Source organism: Cervus canadensis, chromosome 14 (assembly GCF_019320065.1).
Source record: "Cervus canadensis isolate Bull #8, Minnesota chromosome 14, ASM1932006v1, whole genome shotgun sequence".
Classification (NCBI taxonomy): Eukaryota; Metazoa; Chordata; class Mammalia; order Artiodactyla; family Cervidae; genus Cervus; species Cervus canadensis.
In genome coordinates this window covers 35,418,411-35,436,128 of record NC_057399.1, presented here as the reverse complement: position 1 = coordinate 35,436,128, position 17,718 = coordinate 35,418,411, and the positions used below count along the sequence as shown (strand labels likewise).

Genomic DNA, 17,718 nt, shown 5'->3' with positions numbered 1-17,718 from the left:
GACTCCCTCTCTAACATTACAATCAGAAATTATTTGTTTGGTGTATGGCTAATAATGCAAGGCTTAAAGGAATATTTGTCAGTAAGTCTAAGCCCTTAAATTTAGCCCTCAGGATGAAACCTATACCGTCTACTCAGAGAATGAGGTGGAGAAAAGAAGTGTTGCAGTCCTTGCACTGAAGGGAAGCATGTGTTGCTGCTCAGAGGCCTCAGGCAACCCTTCTAATGCCACTGCTGAGACTGTACATGTGAATGTGCACATACATTAGAACATTTATTTTTTCATAAACTCCCCTTGCAAAATATTTCTTGAAAAAAACACAGATGTTTAAATATATTGACTTTTTAAAAAGTTGCTCATAGTTTTTGCAGTTGCACTTAAAACATTTTAGAGGGTTTTTTTTTTTTTAGTAAAGAGTAAGGCTAGAATACATTCTTTAAAATGAGTACAAGAACTATTTCTTTATTCTTTTAGCTAAAAAATGTTCACAATATTTATTCCTTAATGTTTTATGGATTTTTTGTTTTCCTAAAGAGGTCAGAGTCTAACTTAGCCAAAAATAGTTGCAGTTCTCAAACTTTAAAATAATCATTATAAGTTTAAGTTTTCCTACATTTTAGGGATGAAGTGGATTTGTAGATGGAAAGTCACTCAATAATGGAGTCATTTTTCCAGAGGTCACATAAAGGCTGGCTTATGGTTCTTTTGTTATTTTCCTTTATCTTACCTCACTACAAGGTCTAAGGATAACCATTTTCCAGCTTTGAAACGTAATTACATTGAATTGGGTTTGGTGAATTGTACTGAACTTCTGGTTCATTTTGTTGCATTAACTTGCTGTTTTTGTACCCATCATGGTGGTATTTGTCCTCCTGGGATATGACCTGTTGGTTTTGATTTGAAAGGGCTCATGTTCAGCTGAAACTCTTATGAGTTTTGAGTTTCTCTTGTTAATTCCTAAACTCAGTACATTATTGGCATCCCTTCAAATGCTGCAATAAGAGGCCTCCAGTTTCTTTTGTCTTTTGCAACAAGACATCAACTTGACATCTATTTCATGGTTTAGAACAGATCCTCTGACTTCATTTTTGTGATTTTTTTTTTTTTCAATCTGAATTAGGGTTACTTAAGTAATGTTGGCTCTATGAGGGTAGCCTTTACTAAGTTTGTCCAAGTACAACTTGGGTTTTAATGGATGACTAGAGAATACACAGAGGTACCCAACCCTGGTCTTAACTACATCAATATTCTCCTTAAAGAACTATCTTTCCCTTGTGTTATTTTTAAGTTAGAACATATGATAGAAATATGAAACAGAAGAATATTTTGTGCATCTAGAAAATGCAAGCCTTTAAAAAAAAATCTTACTAAGACATAATTCTCCATTTTTATGGTGAACCACTTTTGTTCATTTTTCTTGAAATAGATAATGTTTGTGTGGGTCTCACAGCTGAGATAAAGGCATAGGAGCCAGACCTTGAGAATGCAGTCTCGGCCTTCCTGTGTAACTGTACCTTTTCTTTTATCTTGTCTAGGCAACTGTGTAGAGGATTAACCTTCTCCCTTTTCACAAGGTCTGGTTTCTACACAGAAAGAGGCTGACTCTGAGCAGCAAATGCTTTAGTTGTGAAACAGAAAATTACAATATTATTTACAGAATGGTAGTAATATTTATATTGAACATAAAAGCAAATAATTACCTAGTAATTCTGTTTACTGAGCCAAAAATCCAAGTACCTATGATAATGCCTCATTGCTTTTGTTTAAATCCAAAGATTGTAATTTTCAAGTATTTTTCAAGTAGAAGATATACTAATATAATACTAGATTTCTTTACTTAGAGACATGCATTTTAATTGGCTTCAGTTAAGAACTACTTCCCATTTTTTTTTCTTTTAATCTGAGATGCAAAGGGTAAATATATTCTGATGTATCGTCTTACTAGAAAATACAGTGTTATCTTTGCTATTTTTCATTAAGCTTTTTAATGCCCAAAGGCACATTCAGTAAATTTGAGTCATACAGCAGATTTGGAATTATTCTTTGTTGCATATTAAATTAATTGCATTGAATACTTTTTACATGCTTTTCTTGTCCAACTTCACATATTCACTGTAGATTATTCATCTGAAATGAATGGGTTTTAAATTATTTAAACTTTGCCACTTCTAGTGTATGACCCTCCGAGACTTTTTAAAGAACAGACAGCTCTTTTCCCCCAGACTTTACATATTTCATTTGTTTTTGATACACATACCATTTATCTTATATTAAAGAAAAGTGCTGTGTTGTTTGGTATACTTGACAGATTTACAAATTATTTCTACTTTTCTTTAAACAAGCATATTTCGAGATAGCTCAAGATGAAATCGTTTGTGTCTTTTAAACCTTGATGGATGAACACTAACTATCTCACCATGTCATTTAAGTGCCTAAGTGTAATCTTTCTGAAGCGATTCTTAACGTCTATCCTAGAACAAATTTGTGTTTTCTTTTCAAGTCCTCTCAAGTTTCAAATACCTCTCTCCTTATTCTACTTGGTGACAATCTGCAATTTATTTTTTCTCCAGGAAAATTGAATCTGTTACTGTTTAGTATTCCTACCAGTTTGAAAAATGTGGTTTACATTGGCATCAGAGCAGTAATTTACATATATTGGGATAACAAGAATGCACGCCAGAAAAAGATCAACATAAAATGAAATGCAGAAAAGCTGTTTTCCTTCAACAGCAACTCAAAATAAAGCTAATAGAGAAATTGATGAGGTTCTGCCCTGAATGTGTCACTTGTTTCTTCTAGGTGAAGTGTGACCAGTACTGGCCCAGCAGAGGCACGGAAACTCATGGGCTTGTCCAAGTGACATTGCTGGATACAGTGGAGCTGGCCACGTATTGTGTGCGAACATTTGCACTTTACAAGGTTTGCTTTTCCCCCCTCTCTCTCCCCTTTCCATTATTTAAAGAAAGCTGCTTTTGAGAAATCAAATATTTCAAGGCTTTACTTAAATTTTGATTCTACTGGCAACAGTGAAGAATGAAATGATTCTTCCATTATCGCTCAGCAGTTTTTCTCCTTGTCTAGTGATTTGTCAATAAATATGGAACTCTTGCTATGAATGAAAGTTTCAGCAAATGACGACTGGATGAAGAAGAACTAGTTCTTTCTGTAAAATATGACAGGAGCACTCCTGATGATAGTTAAACCTGAGAAATGGAATGCTTCTCACCTAGGAACTTTGTCTTCCTGAGCAAATATTTGTCATTTGCAAATAGCTTGTAGTTATAACTCCAAAGAGTATTTCTTCCTAAGGAATACAGGGTAGGGGAAGGAATTAAGATAGCACATCTACATGTTACCTTTTCCATATTATTACACATCATACAACTTGAGGCTAAGAACACAGAATTTCAGTCACTGTTCTTACTTCACAGAATGGTTCAAGTGAGAAGAGAGAAGTAAGACAATTCCAGTTCACTGCCTGGCCTGATCATGGTGTACCAGAACACCCAACGCCTTTTCTAGCTTTCTTACGGAGAGTCAAAACCTGTAACCCTCCTGATGCAGGTCCGATGGTGGTACACTGCAGGTAAGAACCTCTGAGAGCATTTTCCTCACAGTCAGAACGTTGGTGGGGAAACACAAAACAGAATGATTTCTCACTGGATAGTCTCTTTCTAACCTCTTGATACTCTGGGAGAATAACTGCCTTTATAAATGATACAGGGAGTATTTTTTGGTCAAATGAGGTCTATACTAACATCAGTAGGAAGGATTTGATAGAGTGCGTAGCCGACTCCCCAACCCTGGGAGATAAAGGCAACTATGGTTCATGCTGTTTTCTCTTTGGAGAAAACATAAATACATTCTTTTGAAATATACATGTGTATGTATATATATATATGTGTGTGTGTGTGTGTGTGTGTGTGTATACAAAGTATGTATATATATATATATACAAATTATTGTTTGATAGATTCTTGTGGGCTGGGCTGATATAAAGTTTTTACTATTTATAGGGAAGAACGCTGAACAAAATAACATTATAAACATACAAGCTTACAGAGATCATTTCTTACTGCTTTAAGATGCCTTCTGCATATTAGTATTATCAAGTCACATACAAAAATATCCTATTTTGAATTTTAAATTTTTATTTAATAAAATATGTACAAAGACCTATAGTTTGGAAGAATTTTTTTATGTACTCAGAAGTAATGAACCTGCATTTTTCTTAATGTATAATTTATTATTTTATACTTAACATTCTCTATATCACCACTCAGATTCTACTATAAATGTGTTCATACATTTTTAATACTAAACTGACTTCTTCCAGTTTTCTGAATTCCCCTGAAGTACCATTACTAACAGATTATTAAAGATATCTGGTCAGTTGTTTATTGCTATATAAATTACAGTTCATGTAACTTGATAGTAGTCTTTTGTAACCTAAGTAATTCAAATACTTAGAAACTATATAAAAGAAGAAAAGAAGCATCTATAATAAACCACTTCTATCATGACTTAATAGTATAACTTTCATTCACATCCCATATTATACTATAGCATAATATAGTAGATTTTAGAAATAGGGTCTATTTTTATAAAAAGCTGGATACCATGGATAGGTCAGAATAAAAACAATAAAATTTACCTGACTAACCCATGCTAGAGGAGTGATGTTAAACAATGGCCTGGCAAATTCCAAACAAGATAATATTTTATTTCTCTTTTCCAGCATTTTTACCCTAACAAAAACTGATAATAACATTACTCTTTATTCACTGAGTATTTTACAAATTCCAAAGCACTGCACCATGCTTTACTTTTACTGTTTGATGTTCTTAGCAACAGTATATTGGATTAAGAAATGAGAACACAGAGTTTGGTTCAAGTAAGATAGTTGAGAAGTTGGAGGTCAATCAGCCTCACCTTATAATCAACTTCTTGCTTCTCTTTAACAAGAATAGGGGTCTTTGGAAATCTGCCAGTATGTTGAAGTTTTTTTTTTTTCATGATTCTGAAATACTATAAATTATTGTTATTAATTTGAGCAAATTATTATTAATTGAGCAAATGTTTTTGTATCATGAAATCAGATTTCTGGTTGGTTTTAGCAGGCAGTCTGTGTGTTCTGTTACACAAGCATCTTTGCAGACCTCAAAGAGCCATTGAAAGAGCACTGGTTACATGGTGCCCCTGCTTGGCACAAAATCAACTTAATTATGAAAACCACACATGAAACATTTGCAGATGGAGTTTGGCCACAGGAGAGAAAACAGGAAGTTTGGCCTCACTCAAGAAATGTTGCCCTCATAAGTCTCCTGGCAAAAATGCAATTCACACAGATGCATACATACATACACACAGGTGTATACACTTATGCACAAAACAAACACATACATTTATATATACAAAATAATAGAAACAAAAATTAGAGAAACCTCACATGTATGATAAGATATCTTGGCCTCTTGATTTAGAGAGGCAGTATCCACACAGCCAACTTCCAGAGCATTGTGAATCTTTGACTTGGTCACCTGTATGTTAAAACCCACAAGCATAATTTTTTTTGATGGAGTGGCAGAGGATAAGTCATTTCAAATAGCAACTGCTCCTGTGGTATTCCAGCAATGCTGGTTTAAAAAGCTTCCCTAGGCAGGAAGGAAATTGTGCAGAAAGTGACACTATCCATGTCACAAAGGGATCCTGATTAGTTACCATGAGCGCTGTTGCAAATAATCACAGAAAATACTCTGGAGTTTAAATACTGAACTTCATGATTTCTCTCATGATGGACTTGAATTTTTTTACTAAATGATGAAGAAGTAGAAACAAACTCAAAGTAAGTCTAAGCCTTCTGCCAAACAGGAGAAGTTTCTGAAAGAAGACTGGTGGCAGACAACAAAAATGGGATGGGACTGGGGAAGGAGAAAATTAATTTCCCTTAAATAGTTTTGTCTAAGCAATAAAAGTGGCAGGACTGAAAAATCATTAGGAGTAAACTAAATTCTAGTGATCAATAATAAAAAGGACTTATGAGAACAGACTAGAACAAGCAGAGACAAGACCTTAGAAGGTCAGGGAGAAGGACAGACTTAACAACATTCCTAAAGAGCTAATGTCTGGTTCAACAAGGATGGGGAAAAAAAGTCACTTCATACAGAACATGTAGTCTCCACAATGAGAGTGCATACTCTGATCTTGGAAGCTAAGCAGGGTTCCTACTTGGATGGGGGAGTGCACACTCTGAGAGCCTGCCTGAGTAAAAAGTCTGGTTTGTTCACTTATCGGCTGCGTGCCTCTGGGCAGTTCCTTCCTATCTGTGAGCCTCTGTTTCTTCATCTGTAAAATGGGGTAACATTAGTCTTAGCAGTAAGAATTTGATGAAGATTAAATAAAATGATAGGAAATGATACACATGAAGCACTTAGGACAGAGCATTTTATAAAGTGTGCAAGACTGTTATTTATACATGAATTGTGGAGTGTTTTCAAAGATATATGTATATTTCTAACTTTAGGGAGAAAAATTCAAGAAGAACTTGGATATTATCTATATGTTGAGTCATTCATCCTATGAATAACCAGTTGTTTATAAATATTCAACTATTTAATTGAATAGAAATTTAAAAATTTAGATATTTTCCATCATAGAAATACCATCAGATATTTCACAGTGACAGAGAACACTTCAATGCTATGGGTTTAGAATCTTGGATAGTAATAAATATGTTTTCAAGAAAGACCAAAAAAACCATTGAACTCTTAAAATGAAGCAGTTAAGGATACATAGAAATTAATCCTGTGGTTCTAAAGGCCTTCAAGATAAAGACTGAACTTCTTAGTATTAGGTTTATCATCGAGGCCAGTCTCTCCGTAGTGCCTCGTTGTTCACTCTCTCACCACCCCCACTAGGTATATTTTTCAAGTATAATACTTTCATCTCTGAATCTCAGCAAATGACTTTATCCACTCTAGCATCTTACCTGTTTCCTTTTTCTACCTGATGATGTGTAACCTTACTTCATAATCTAACTTACATCTTACATAGTACTTCCTATATTATCGCAAAGGCTGCAGACTGGCCTTGGATGATCCTGCTAATATACATGATAATTTTTTTTCTTAACTTTGAACTTGAATGTCTTTAAGCTGGCATGCACTGTCCAGTTTTCCAAACTCTCTCCACTCATTTTTTTTTAATACACAATTCAGTTTATCTATTTATAGGAACTGTTTCATCTTTTAGACATTTGAGTTGAAACCCTGGAGAAGACTTTTAAGCTCATTCCCCACTCCTCTTCTCATAGGAAAAATTGAACCTTTTATTCTCTGAGCTCTCATAAAATAGGTTCACACTTAGCTTATTCAGCTCACTGTGTGCAGATCACGTATGTCATGCAGTCACAGAGGGCATGGACTATATGGATTATGCATGACCGTATCTCAGCTTTTACATTGTAGTAGCTGCTAATAGTTACTTGATGAAGTTAATTGTATTCCATATGTCATTTTTAGGAATATTGACAGAAAGAGTATGATAATTTCAAGGCTGGACTGTTTTTGGTTTTTTAACAGGAGACTATATTTTTGTCTCCTTATGTTGGAGTAACTTTTCAGAGCTTAATTATTTTAAGTTGCCTTTATCTTTCTAATACAGATTTCTGAATCCCCTTTTCTACTGCTGTATCCTTTATGTTCTTTCCCACATACCCTTCATTCTGCAATTAAATACAGACAATTAAATATAGATCTCTGCTTTTTTAGCCACAATAATAGTTAAGGATATTGAACCCTTCATCCACATCAGATAAGCTTTCCTCTAACTGGAGAGGCCGTCCTCTAAGTGCTTTGTTGCTGTATTTTTCTCCTTATCGTCTGCAGAGGTAGGAATCCTGATTCTTCCATCACACATTAAAAAAAAAAACCCACAAGGCAAGAAAAGTCAACTTAATTGTCTCAGCTTCTGCCACTTTCTGCCACTCGTGGAACCAGAACCATTATGTGCCCCAGGGTGCCCGGTCTTATTGATCAAGTAACTTTTCCAGCTTATCCATCACTTGATTGTTCTCAGCTTCTCCTCCGGCCAACCACGTGGAGGGCATTTCACTTTTTAGACTCATCCTGATGACTTGGTCAGCAGGAGAAACTTCTTCCTTTCTGACTCCACATCACTTTGAAATGCTCGCCTTTATTTCACTCTTTCTATGTCAAAGGTGATTGCTGGCACATGAGTTTTTTCTGCCACTTAGTCTTTTTAATATAATCACAACAGTTACAGATTGGTGAGCTGTTGCTATTTTCCAAGTAACACGAAGCCCTTAGGTGTTCACTTGTTTAATCTACTAAACAATATATTTTGCCTGTGAGTCATATTTAAGCATGGGGAAGTCATAGGCAATTTTCCCAGAATCAAACAGCTCATAAACTAAGGCTATATTTCAAAGTCCATGACCTGCTCACCCACCATTATATCCAGTTCAGACATTTTGTTGTCGAGTTTACCTTAGTTCCTTATACTTAATGTCTTGTAGATATTTGTTGACCACATGGTTGCCAAGGTGGATATTTGCCATTATCTCTACAAATATCTTCTCAGAGACATGCAATATATTTTTCCTTATTTATAAAATTTGGTTTTGAAAGAGACTAAGGAAGGGAAGTTTTCAGGCTATTTCATAAATGTTATACATTGCATTTAAGCATATTATTTCAGTCATTCTCTTAGAAAATAAAGACACTTTCTTTTTTCCTTTTTCAGCCATATTTGTGTTGTTTTTTAGAATTGGTGGTTTATATTCTATTGGTATCAAAGGGATACAACAGCTGATTTTCTCTAAGTATTTGTTTCTTGTTAGTTCAGTTCAGTCACTCAGTCATGTCCAACTCTTTGCAACACCATGGACTACAGCACACCAGGCCTCCCTGTCCATCACCAACTCCTGGAGTTTACACAAACTCATGTCCATTGAGGTGCTGATGCCATCCAACCATCTCATCCTTTGTCATCCCCTTCTCCTCTCGACTTCAATCTTTCCCAGCATCAGGGTCTTTTCAAATGAGTCAGATATTCACATCAGGTGGCCAAAGTATTGGAGTGTCAGCTTCAGCATCAGTCCTTCCAACGGATATTCAGGGCTGTTTTCCTTTAGGATTGACTGGTTGGATCTCCTTGCAGTCCAAGGGACACTAAAGAGTCTTCTCCAGCACAATAGTTCAAAACCATCAATTCTTCAGTGCTCAGCTTTCTTTATGGTCCAACTCTCACATCCATACATGACTACTGGAAAAACCATAGCTTTGACTAGATGGGCCTTTGTCGGCAAAGTAATGTCTCTGCTTTTTAATATGCTGTCTAGGTTGGTCATAACTTTTCTTCCAAGGGAGTAAGTGTCTTTTAATTTCATGGCTGCAATCACCATCTGCAGTGATATTGGAGCCAAAAAAAAAAAATAATAATAAAGCCTGTCACTGTTTCCGCTGTCTCCCCATGTATTTGCCATGAAGTGATGGGACCAGATGCCATGATCTTAGTTTTCTGAACGTTGGATTTTAAGCCAACTTTTTCATTCTCCTCTTTCACTTTCATCAAGAGGCTCTTTAGTTCTTCTTCACTTTCTGCCATAAAAGTGGTGTCATCTGCAAATCTGAGGTTATTGATATTTCTCCCAGCACTCTTGATTCCAGCTTGTGCTTTCTCCAACCCAGCGTTTCTCATGATGTACTCCACATATAAGTTAAATAAGCAGGGTAACAATATTCAGCCTTGACATATTCCTTTCCCGATTTAGTACCAGTTTTTTGTTCCATGTCCATTTCTAACTATTGCTTCCTAACCTGCATACAAATTTCTCAAGAGGCAGGTCAGGTGGTCTGGTATTCCCATCACTTGAAGAATTTTCCAGAGTTTGTTGTGATCCACACAGTCAAAGGCTTTGGCATAGTCAATAGCAGAAATAGATGTTTTTTCTGGAACTCTCTTGCTTTTTTAATGATCCAGTAGATGTTGGCAATTTGATCTCTGGCTCTTCTGCCTTTTCTAAAACCAGCTTGAGCATCTGAAATTTCATGGTTCACGTACTGTTGAAGCCTGGCTTTGAGAATTTTGATCATTACTTTACTAGCGTGTGAGATGAGTGCAATTTGCGGTAGTTTGAGCATCCTTTGGCATTGCCTTTCTTTAGGATTGGAATGAAAACTGACCTTTTCCAGTCCTGTGGCCACTGCTGAGTTTTCCAAATTTGCTGGCATGTTTAGTGCAGCACTTTCACAGCATCATCTTTTAGGATTTGAAATAGCTCAACTGGAATTCCATCACCTCCACTTTCTTTGCTCTTAGTGATGCTTCCTAAGGCCCACTTGCCTTCATATTCCAGGATGTCTGCCTCCAGGTGAGTGATTATACCTCATGATTATCTGGGTCGTGAAGATCTTTTTCATATAGTTCTTCTGTGTATTCTTGCCACCTCTTCTTAATATCTTCTGCTTCTGTTAGGTCCATACCGTATCTGTCCTTTATGGTGCCCATCTTTGCATGAAAATTTCCCTTGGTATCTCTAATTTTCTTTAAGAGATCGCTAGTCTTTCCCATTCTATTGTTTTCCTCTATTTCTTTGCACTGGTCACTGAGGAAGTCTTTCTTATCTTTCCTTGCTATTCTTTGGAATTCTGCATTCAAATGGTTATATCTTTCCTTTTCTCCTCTGACTTTTGTTTCTCTTCTTTTAAAGCTATTTGTAAGGCCTCCTCAGAAAACCATTTTGCCTTTTTGCATTTCTTTTTCTTGGGGATGGTCTTGATTCATGCCTCCTGTACAATGTCATGAACCTCCGTCCATACTTCTTCAGACACTCTGTCTATCAGATCTAATCCCTTTAATCTGTGTGTCACTTCCACTGTATAATCTTAAGGGATTTGATTTAGGTCATACCTGAATGGTCTAGTGGTTTTCCCTACTTTGTTCAATTTAAATCTGAATTTGGCAATGAGTTCATGATCTGAGCCACAGTCAACTCCCGGTCCTGTTTTTGCTAACTGCATAGAGCTTCTCCATCTTTGGCTGCAAAGAATATAATCAATCAGATTTCGATATTAACCATCTGGTGAAGTCCATGTTTAGAGTTTTCTCTTGTGTTGTTGGAAGAGGGTGTTTGCTATGACCAGTGTGTTCTCTTGGCAAAACTCTTGTTAGCCTTTGCCCTGCTTCATTCTGTACTCCAAGGCCAAATTTGCCTGTTACCCCAGGTATTTCTTGAATTCCTACTTTTGCATTCCAAAATAAATTGGGCTGAAGCTATAATTTCATTGAGTCAACTTAAAAATCTTGACTCATGATACTTACTCTGAGTCACAGTAACCCCTTTTAGGACCAAGGGAGTATACTTTCTTCATAGGAGAAATGTATTCATTTATGAATAAATATGAAACAAGGTTAGATCAAGACCTCTCTACATCTGTCTTTTAAATGAAGCAATTTCAAAGAGAGTAAAATAGAACTTCTGAGGGTAATTTAAATCTTTCACATCATAGAATCAAACCAGTCTTCAAAACTGAAAGGAACAGGAACTGTGGGCCAGATGTAGCTAATGTCCTGGAATCATCAATGGACCACAAAGGGTGACCCAGTAAAAATCAAATGACAAGTTGGGATTGGAACAATTCCTCAGATCCAATCTTCTTAATACTTTCTGACTTTATAGGTGAAAGCATAACAAAGAACTACTTAGGTCATATTCATAGCATAACCATTTACTCCTAATTCCTACCCAATATTGACAAAAAAAGCCTTTTCAAGGTCAAAGGATTTTGGAAAGTATTGCATATGAGCATAAAAATAAAAGACCTTGTGATCTAAAGGGGTTAAGAGTGCTATGGAAAATTATTTAATGCATTTTCAACCATTCATTCTAAATTTCATCCTTTATTCTTCCCAGTTTTCCATTCAAATATCTCTTTAGATCAAAGGCCATAAGTATTGCCAAAGCATGTGATAGTTTTGAGATGCTGACAAGTATGAACCATAGATCCATATTTTCCTTAAAGCTGGGATTCATTTTCACATATAAATTAAGTAATAAGAGACTCTAGCCTTGTACAGATGAAAGACTGGATTTTTAAAAGTACCAACATCTCTGGATAAGAAAATGGGTGGAGTGTACACATTATATCCTTATTTATGGAAACATTTTAAGGAGAGAAGAAATAATTATACCATGTGGAAACTATTACATCAGATTTTGTCCTTATATATCAATAATTCTGCATTAAAAAAAGCAAATTTTTAGCTTATGAAACAACATGGTGATATAAAACAGGAGGCCAGATCTTCAATATTGTGATGGCACAGTCCTGTAAGAGAAAAACACCTTACCTCCCTGAAGTAGTTTAAAAGTAAGTGAATCAAAAGCATTAAAAGAAATTATATAGTGGCCCCATAGATACAAAATTTAAAACACAAACTGAAGGAGTTTGGGATATTGGCTATCTGAAATGGAAAATTTGCTTGAAAAGAAGCATTATAAAGGCAGTAGAGGAAAAGTAAGACCAATATTACAAGGAACTAACTTCAAAGTCATACATTAGGGTTTATAATATAAAAAATGCCTTCCAGGGCAACTGAGAAGCTATCACCTTTCCATTCTCATTCCATGCCCAAGAACAAACAAATCATTTTTATCTAGGCCTGTGACAATTTACAGAGCATCTCCCACTATTTATTCAGTTTAATTCTAAGAAGGAGAATGGTAGATTGCAATATTACTATCTACCCAGATAACGAAACTGTGACTGAACAGTCTTAATTTGCTAGAGAGACTTGCTCTATACCACATTTTTAACTAGTTAGTAGAAAATCTGGGCAAGAACCAATTCCAGGTCTTCTCTTTGTCTGTGCCTTAACTGCCATTCTCTATTTTGCTCAATTTTTGTTACACATGAGAGCAGACTTGGCCCCAACCAATAACAGAGGTGGCTTTTTAGCAGATCTGAAAGCCCCTTTGGAGGCAGCATTGCATGATGGTGAGTACTGTGCATTTGACACCAGCTTCCTGAAGTTCAAATCTCAGCTGCACCATTTACTACATCTGTGACATTGGGCAAGTTAATTAAGCTAAGACTTGACTTCTGTTCAGTAAAATGGGATGATGATAGTATGTCCTTCATAGTATTGTCTATAAAAATTAAATAGGATGGTATGTGTAAAGTGATAATTAGCCACCATCCTGTCTCTTTAGTCAGTAAATGTTTATAGTTTTGATGTTTGTATTATCATTAAAACACACTATGTGTTTTACCCTACATAAAATACATGGTTATTTAAATTGACTTTATTATTATAAAACAACAAAGAATACTGTCAAACAACAAAAAGGAATATGACCTTGACTTCTATGTACTTTGTGATCTAGATGAATAGAAAATGAATGTGTATGTGTATTTACCTCAAAAGTGAGTAGCAACTAGAATATTTAATACTAAAAAATGCAGAAGTACTGTAATAATTATTTCATTGCACTGAAAAAATTTATTAGAACAGACTGTGACTATTAAGACCAGTTTTCTCAATTCAACATTGTTGAGATTTGAGTCATGCAATTCTCATTTTGAGGAACTGTCCTATTCATTGTAGGAGGTTTAGCAAGATCCGTGGCCTCTGCCCACTCCCTACAGATACAACAACCAAATATGTCTTCAGCCATTGCTGACTGTCCCCTTGGGGGTAAAGTCAATCCAGTTGAGAACCATAGTTATATGACAATGAAACTGATTTTTGATTGTAGCAGAATATACACATCCAAGTGATAGCCCACCTCAAAGCTTTAAATCTTGAAAACCCTTCTTTGAATGGCTCTCTTATTTTAAGCTTTAGGAGAACTTCTGTCTGAGACTTAGATTAAGAATCACATTTTAACTTTTACAGAGAACTAGACTAATTACTTGAAAAATCACCCAACAATACTCCCTACATTGATCACCAACCATACAAACCAAGACTTGACTGTAACTGTCTCTTGGTACTTAAAAAAAAAAAAATTAACCAATTCCAATATCACTAATTATCAGAGAAATGCAAGTCAAAATTACAGTGAGGTATCACCTCACACCAGTCAGAATGGCCATCATCAAAAAAGTCTATAAACAATAAATGCTGGAGAGAGTGTGGAGAAATGGAAACACTCCTGTGCTGTTGGTGGGAATGTAAATTAGTATTGCCACTATGGAGAACAGTATGGAGGTTCCTTAAAAAAACTAAAAGCAGAACTACTATATGATCCAACAATCCCACTTCTGGACATATATCCTGAGAAAATCATAAATCCAAAAAGATACATGCACCCCAGTGTTCACTACAACACTATTTACTATAGCCAAGATGTGGAAGCAACCTAAATGTCCATTGACAGAGGAGTGGATAAAGAAAACGTGGCACATATAAACAATGGAATATTACTTAGCTTTAAAAAGAATGAAATAATGTCACTTGTAGCACCATGTATGGACCAAGATATTATTATACTAAATAAAGTGAAGTAAGTCAGAGAAATATATCATATGTCGTAAGTGGCATCTAATATTTTTAAAAAGTGATACAAATGAACTTATTTACAAAACAGAAACAGATTTACAGATATTGAAAACAAAGTTATGGCTATCAAAGGGGAAACATTGGGAGGAGGGATAAATCAGGAGCTTGGGATTTACATACACACAGTACTATATATAAGATAGATAACCAAAAAAGACCTACTATTTAGCACAGGGAACTCTACTCAATATCCTGTGATAACCTATATGAGAAAAGAATCTGAAAAAGAATGAATATATGTGTGTGTATAACTGAATCGCTTTGTTGTACACCTGAAACTAACACAACATTGTAAACCAACTACACTCCAATAATTTGTTTTTTTTAATTCCACCTTCAAGGACAGAAATGTCCCACCATTAGGCAATTCAAAAGAACAGGCAATAGGCTCTCAACTCTGTTGCCAAAAAGGAGTTCCAAAAAATCTTTTACCCCATGGCACTGCTGCAGTAAATCTTCAGGCTCCAAAGGTGGCTACTTTTAAGGGCTGTGATCATCTTTTTTGCTAGGATATCAGTCACATTGCTTCATGCCCATGCTTGGTATGAACGTCCTGCATTCAGGCAGTTCAAGACAGTAAGCCCTCGGAATGCTCTTAAGTGGCCTGTGACTCAGTGGCTGTCCCCTTTTTCAAAATTCTAATGGAAGCCAACATAAAACATTAGATGGATATTAGAAAAGTGAGTCATAATGTCAGACCCCCTGCTCAAACCTGCAAGTCCTGAAATCCCTTGCTCTTTTTTGACGGTGGATATTTCTGGGACAGCATTCTATTTTTTAAACCATAGATTTTTATTGAAGATAAGCTTTTTGTATTTGATGTAAAATAAGTATTTATTTTTTACATATTATTTACATAAGCATTTGATGTAAAATAATCGAATATTTTTATTTTTTTCTATACCTTCTTCCAAGGGGACCTGAGCAGTCTCTCCTCATCCTACCTCCCTCTATAATTCTCCTTTTCCCCTTCCAAAAAAATCCTTTTCTTTCAGTCCACTGAGAGAGGGTCAGTAGTTGAGACTTTTACTGGCCAAAGTGGAACTTATAGTGCCTATGATTTATGATATAAAAAGAATTAGATGAGATGGGGCAGGTATAACTGTGGTTCCTTCATTTTAATGATAAAGGTAATTTAATATTTGAAAGGAGAGGATTATGAAAATTATAATTATTATGAGAACATATTCCTTCTCTATTCTTTAATTTTTTATTTTTTTCAGGCTGGGTTGGTTTCAAGCATTGAGCTTTCTTTTTTTTTTCCCCAAATTGTAACCATATTTCTGTTTCTGGTAAATCTGTGTGTCTTAGGAGCTGGCATCTTTTCTGAAAAGGAGAGTATATCTATCACTTAACCATCACTGCTACAATTACCAACCCAAACTGATAGGGTTAAAACCACCAGAGTCTATTAGTTCTTATTGTTCTGTGGGTCCAGTTGGGGCCTGGGCAGGAGTCATCTGCTGGTGTCTCCTGAGTTCTCCTGTGCAGCCAGCTAGAAAGGCTGACGAAATGGGGCCTCTGTGTCCCCACAGCCTTTCATCTTGGTCTGTTGATCTTGGGGTTCTGGGAATCAAAGGAGAAGCTTCTGAGGCTTTTTGAGGCTATGGCTTGAAGGTCACCTGTCATCCCTTCCACCATATTCTTTTGCTTGGAGCAAGGCCAGCTTAGATTCATGGAGTGAGGAAACAAAACTCTACTTCTTGAAGTAGAGAGAAGTAACAAGTAATGCGTGGCCTCATTTGTTCCACCACTGAGTACTGCCTAGCCGAATGTTTTTTCTTGACTGATGGTGCTCTTCTCTCTCCTCTTAGCTCTCACAAGCTTGGCTAAGTCCACTGTGATTTTCCCTCCCAAAGCTGGATGGGAGGGAAAAAAGTACTCCCTCCCTCTACTCCCAACTCCTGTCCATCCTAAAATACAGAAGTTTTTTTAATACATGAAGTAGTTTTTTGCTTTTTTTTTTAAGTGGAGGAAAAATCAATGTAATTTGTTTCACAACTGCAACATTATTTTTGCTGAGATATCAGCTTGTGTGATGGGAGACACTCATACTCTTGATTTCCATTTCATCCTGCCTCAAAAATATTTCCCTTACATCTTCCTATAATTTAGGATTTATTTGGGCTAATAGGCTTCTCCTTAAATTAAAAAACTAAGGGAGCATTATTTACTCACAGTGAATCATAGATCTGGAAAGGATATTTCAGACCTCCCAGACACTCCCCACTCCTTTCTCTCTCTGCCTCCTTCCTCTCTCTCTATCCCTCCCCACCCTCCTTCCCTCCCCGCTCCTCTGTAATTTCAGAGATAGGAAAATAAAATGACCTCTAAGAAGCCTGACAACTTTCCCACAGATTCTTACTGGACTCAGGTCTACCAACTGCTAATCCAGTATGTTTCCCACTGCATTATGGTCCTTTTAATTGTATTCAAATCAATTTAATTAAGGATTCCCCAGCTTATTTTCTAGCTGAATTAGGGACATAATCAGAAAGCAGCTATATAACCTATGTAATGGCAAGGAGGCGCTATGGTGAGAACTAAGATGATCAGAGTAGGTAACTTGGATGCATTAAGAGTTCATTAAGTATCCCAGGTCTTCAAGGTTATGACTGATTGAAAAAAGGGGCAAGTGCATAACTGGGGAGTACCCTGAATGTGCTCGGCACCCAGGTGGTCAGTATGGCCAAGAGCAGCAGAAAATAGTAGAGGGAGGCCAAGAAAGAGAAGAGACTGTCAGAGAGAAGCTCATCCGGCTATGAAGTGAGGTCTGGAGCCGTGATGGTGGAGATCACTTCAGGCCACTGAAAACGATTCTGCATGCTGTCTTGGCAGCCCTGCTTTGGTCTGCAGTGGCTGCCTTGTGTATGTGCTGCTCCCATCGGAGCTCGCGCTTGGCTGTGCCCGTGGCTGTAGTGAGCTTTTATAGTGGCCATATGCCTGGCAGGCTCCTCGTCTACAATTTCCTCGTTCCAGGCTCCAGCCAAGTACAGCAGATGCTATTGTTACCTCTTCTATTGAATAAAGTAGGAAGCAAAGAGAGAAAGAAATTTGTCAATATTGTTTTTCTGCTGGAACTGAAATAAAAACTGTGTGTGGTATATTGTCCAATAGCAGCCCATGTGTCAA

At 36.4% G+C, this 17,718-nt stretch overlaps 1 protein-coding gene and 1 long non-coding RNA gene across 14 annotated transcripts in view; one reads left to right on the top strand and one right to left on the bottom strand.

Moving 5' to 3' along the window:
• The window catches only part of LOC122453172, a 175,273-nt gene that overhangs the window by 79,254 nt on the left and 78,301 nt on the right, over positions 1-17,718 (bottom strand). The window lies entirely within an intron of this gene.
• PTPRD (protein tyrosine phosphatase receptor type D) overlaps positions 1-17,718 on the top strand; it is a 427,632-nt gene that overhangs the window by 373,110 nt on the left and 36,804 nt on the right. For all 13 annotated transcript variants that reach the window (XM_043487052.1, XM_043487049.1, XM_043487053.1 and 10 more), the window contains 2 exons: positions 2,800-2,919; positions 3,432-3,586. In XM_043487052.1, coding sequence (XP_043342987.1) covers positions 2,800-2,919; positions 3,432-3,586 — 275 coding nt within the window. The remainder of the gene's footprint in view (positions 1-2,799; positions 2,920-3,431; positions 3,587-17,718) is intronic.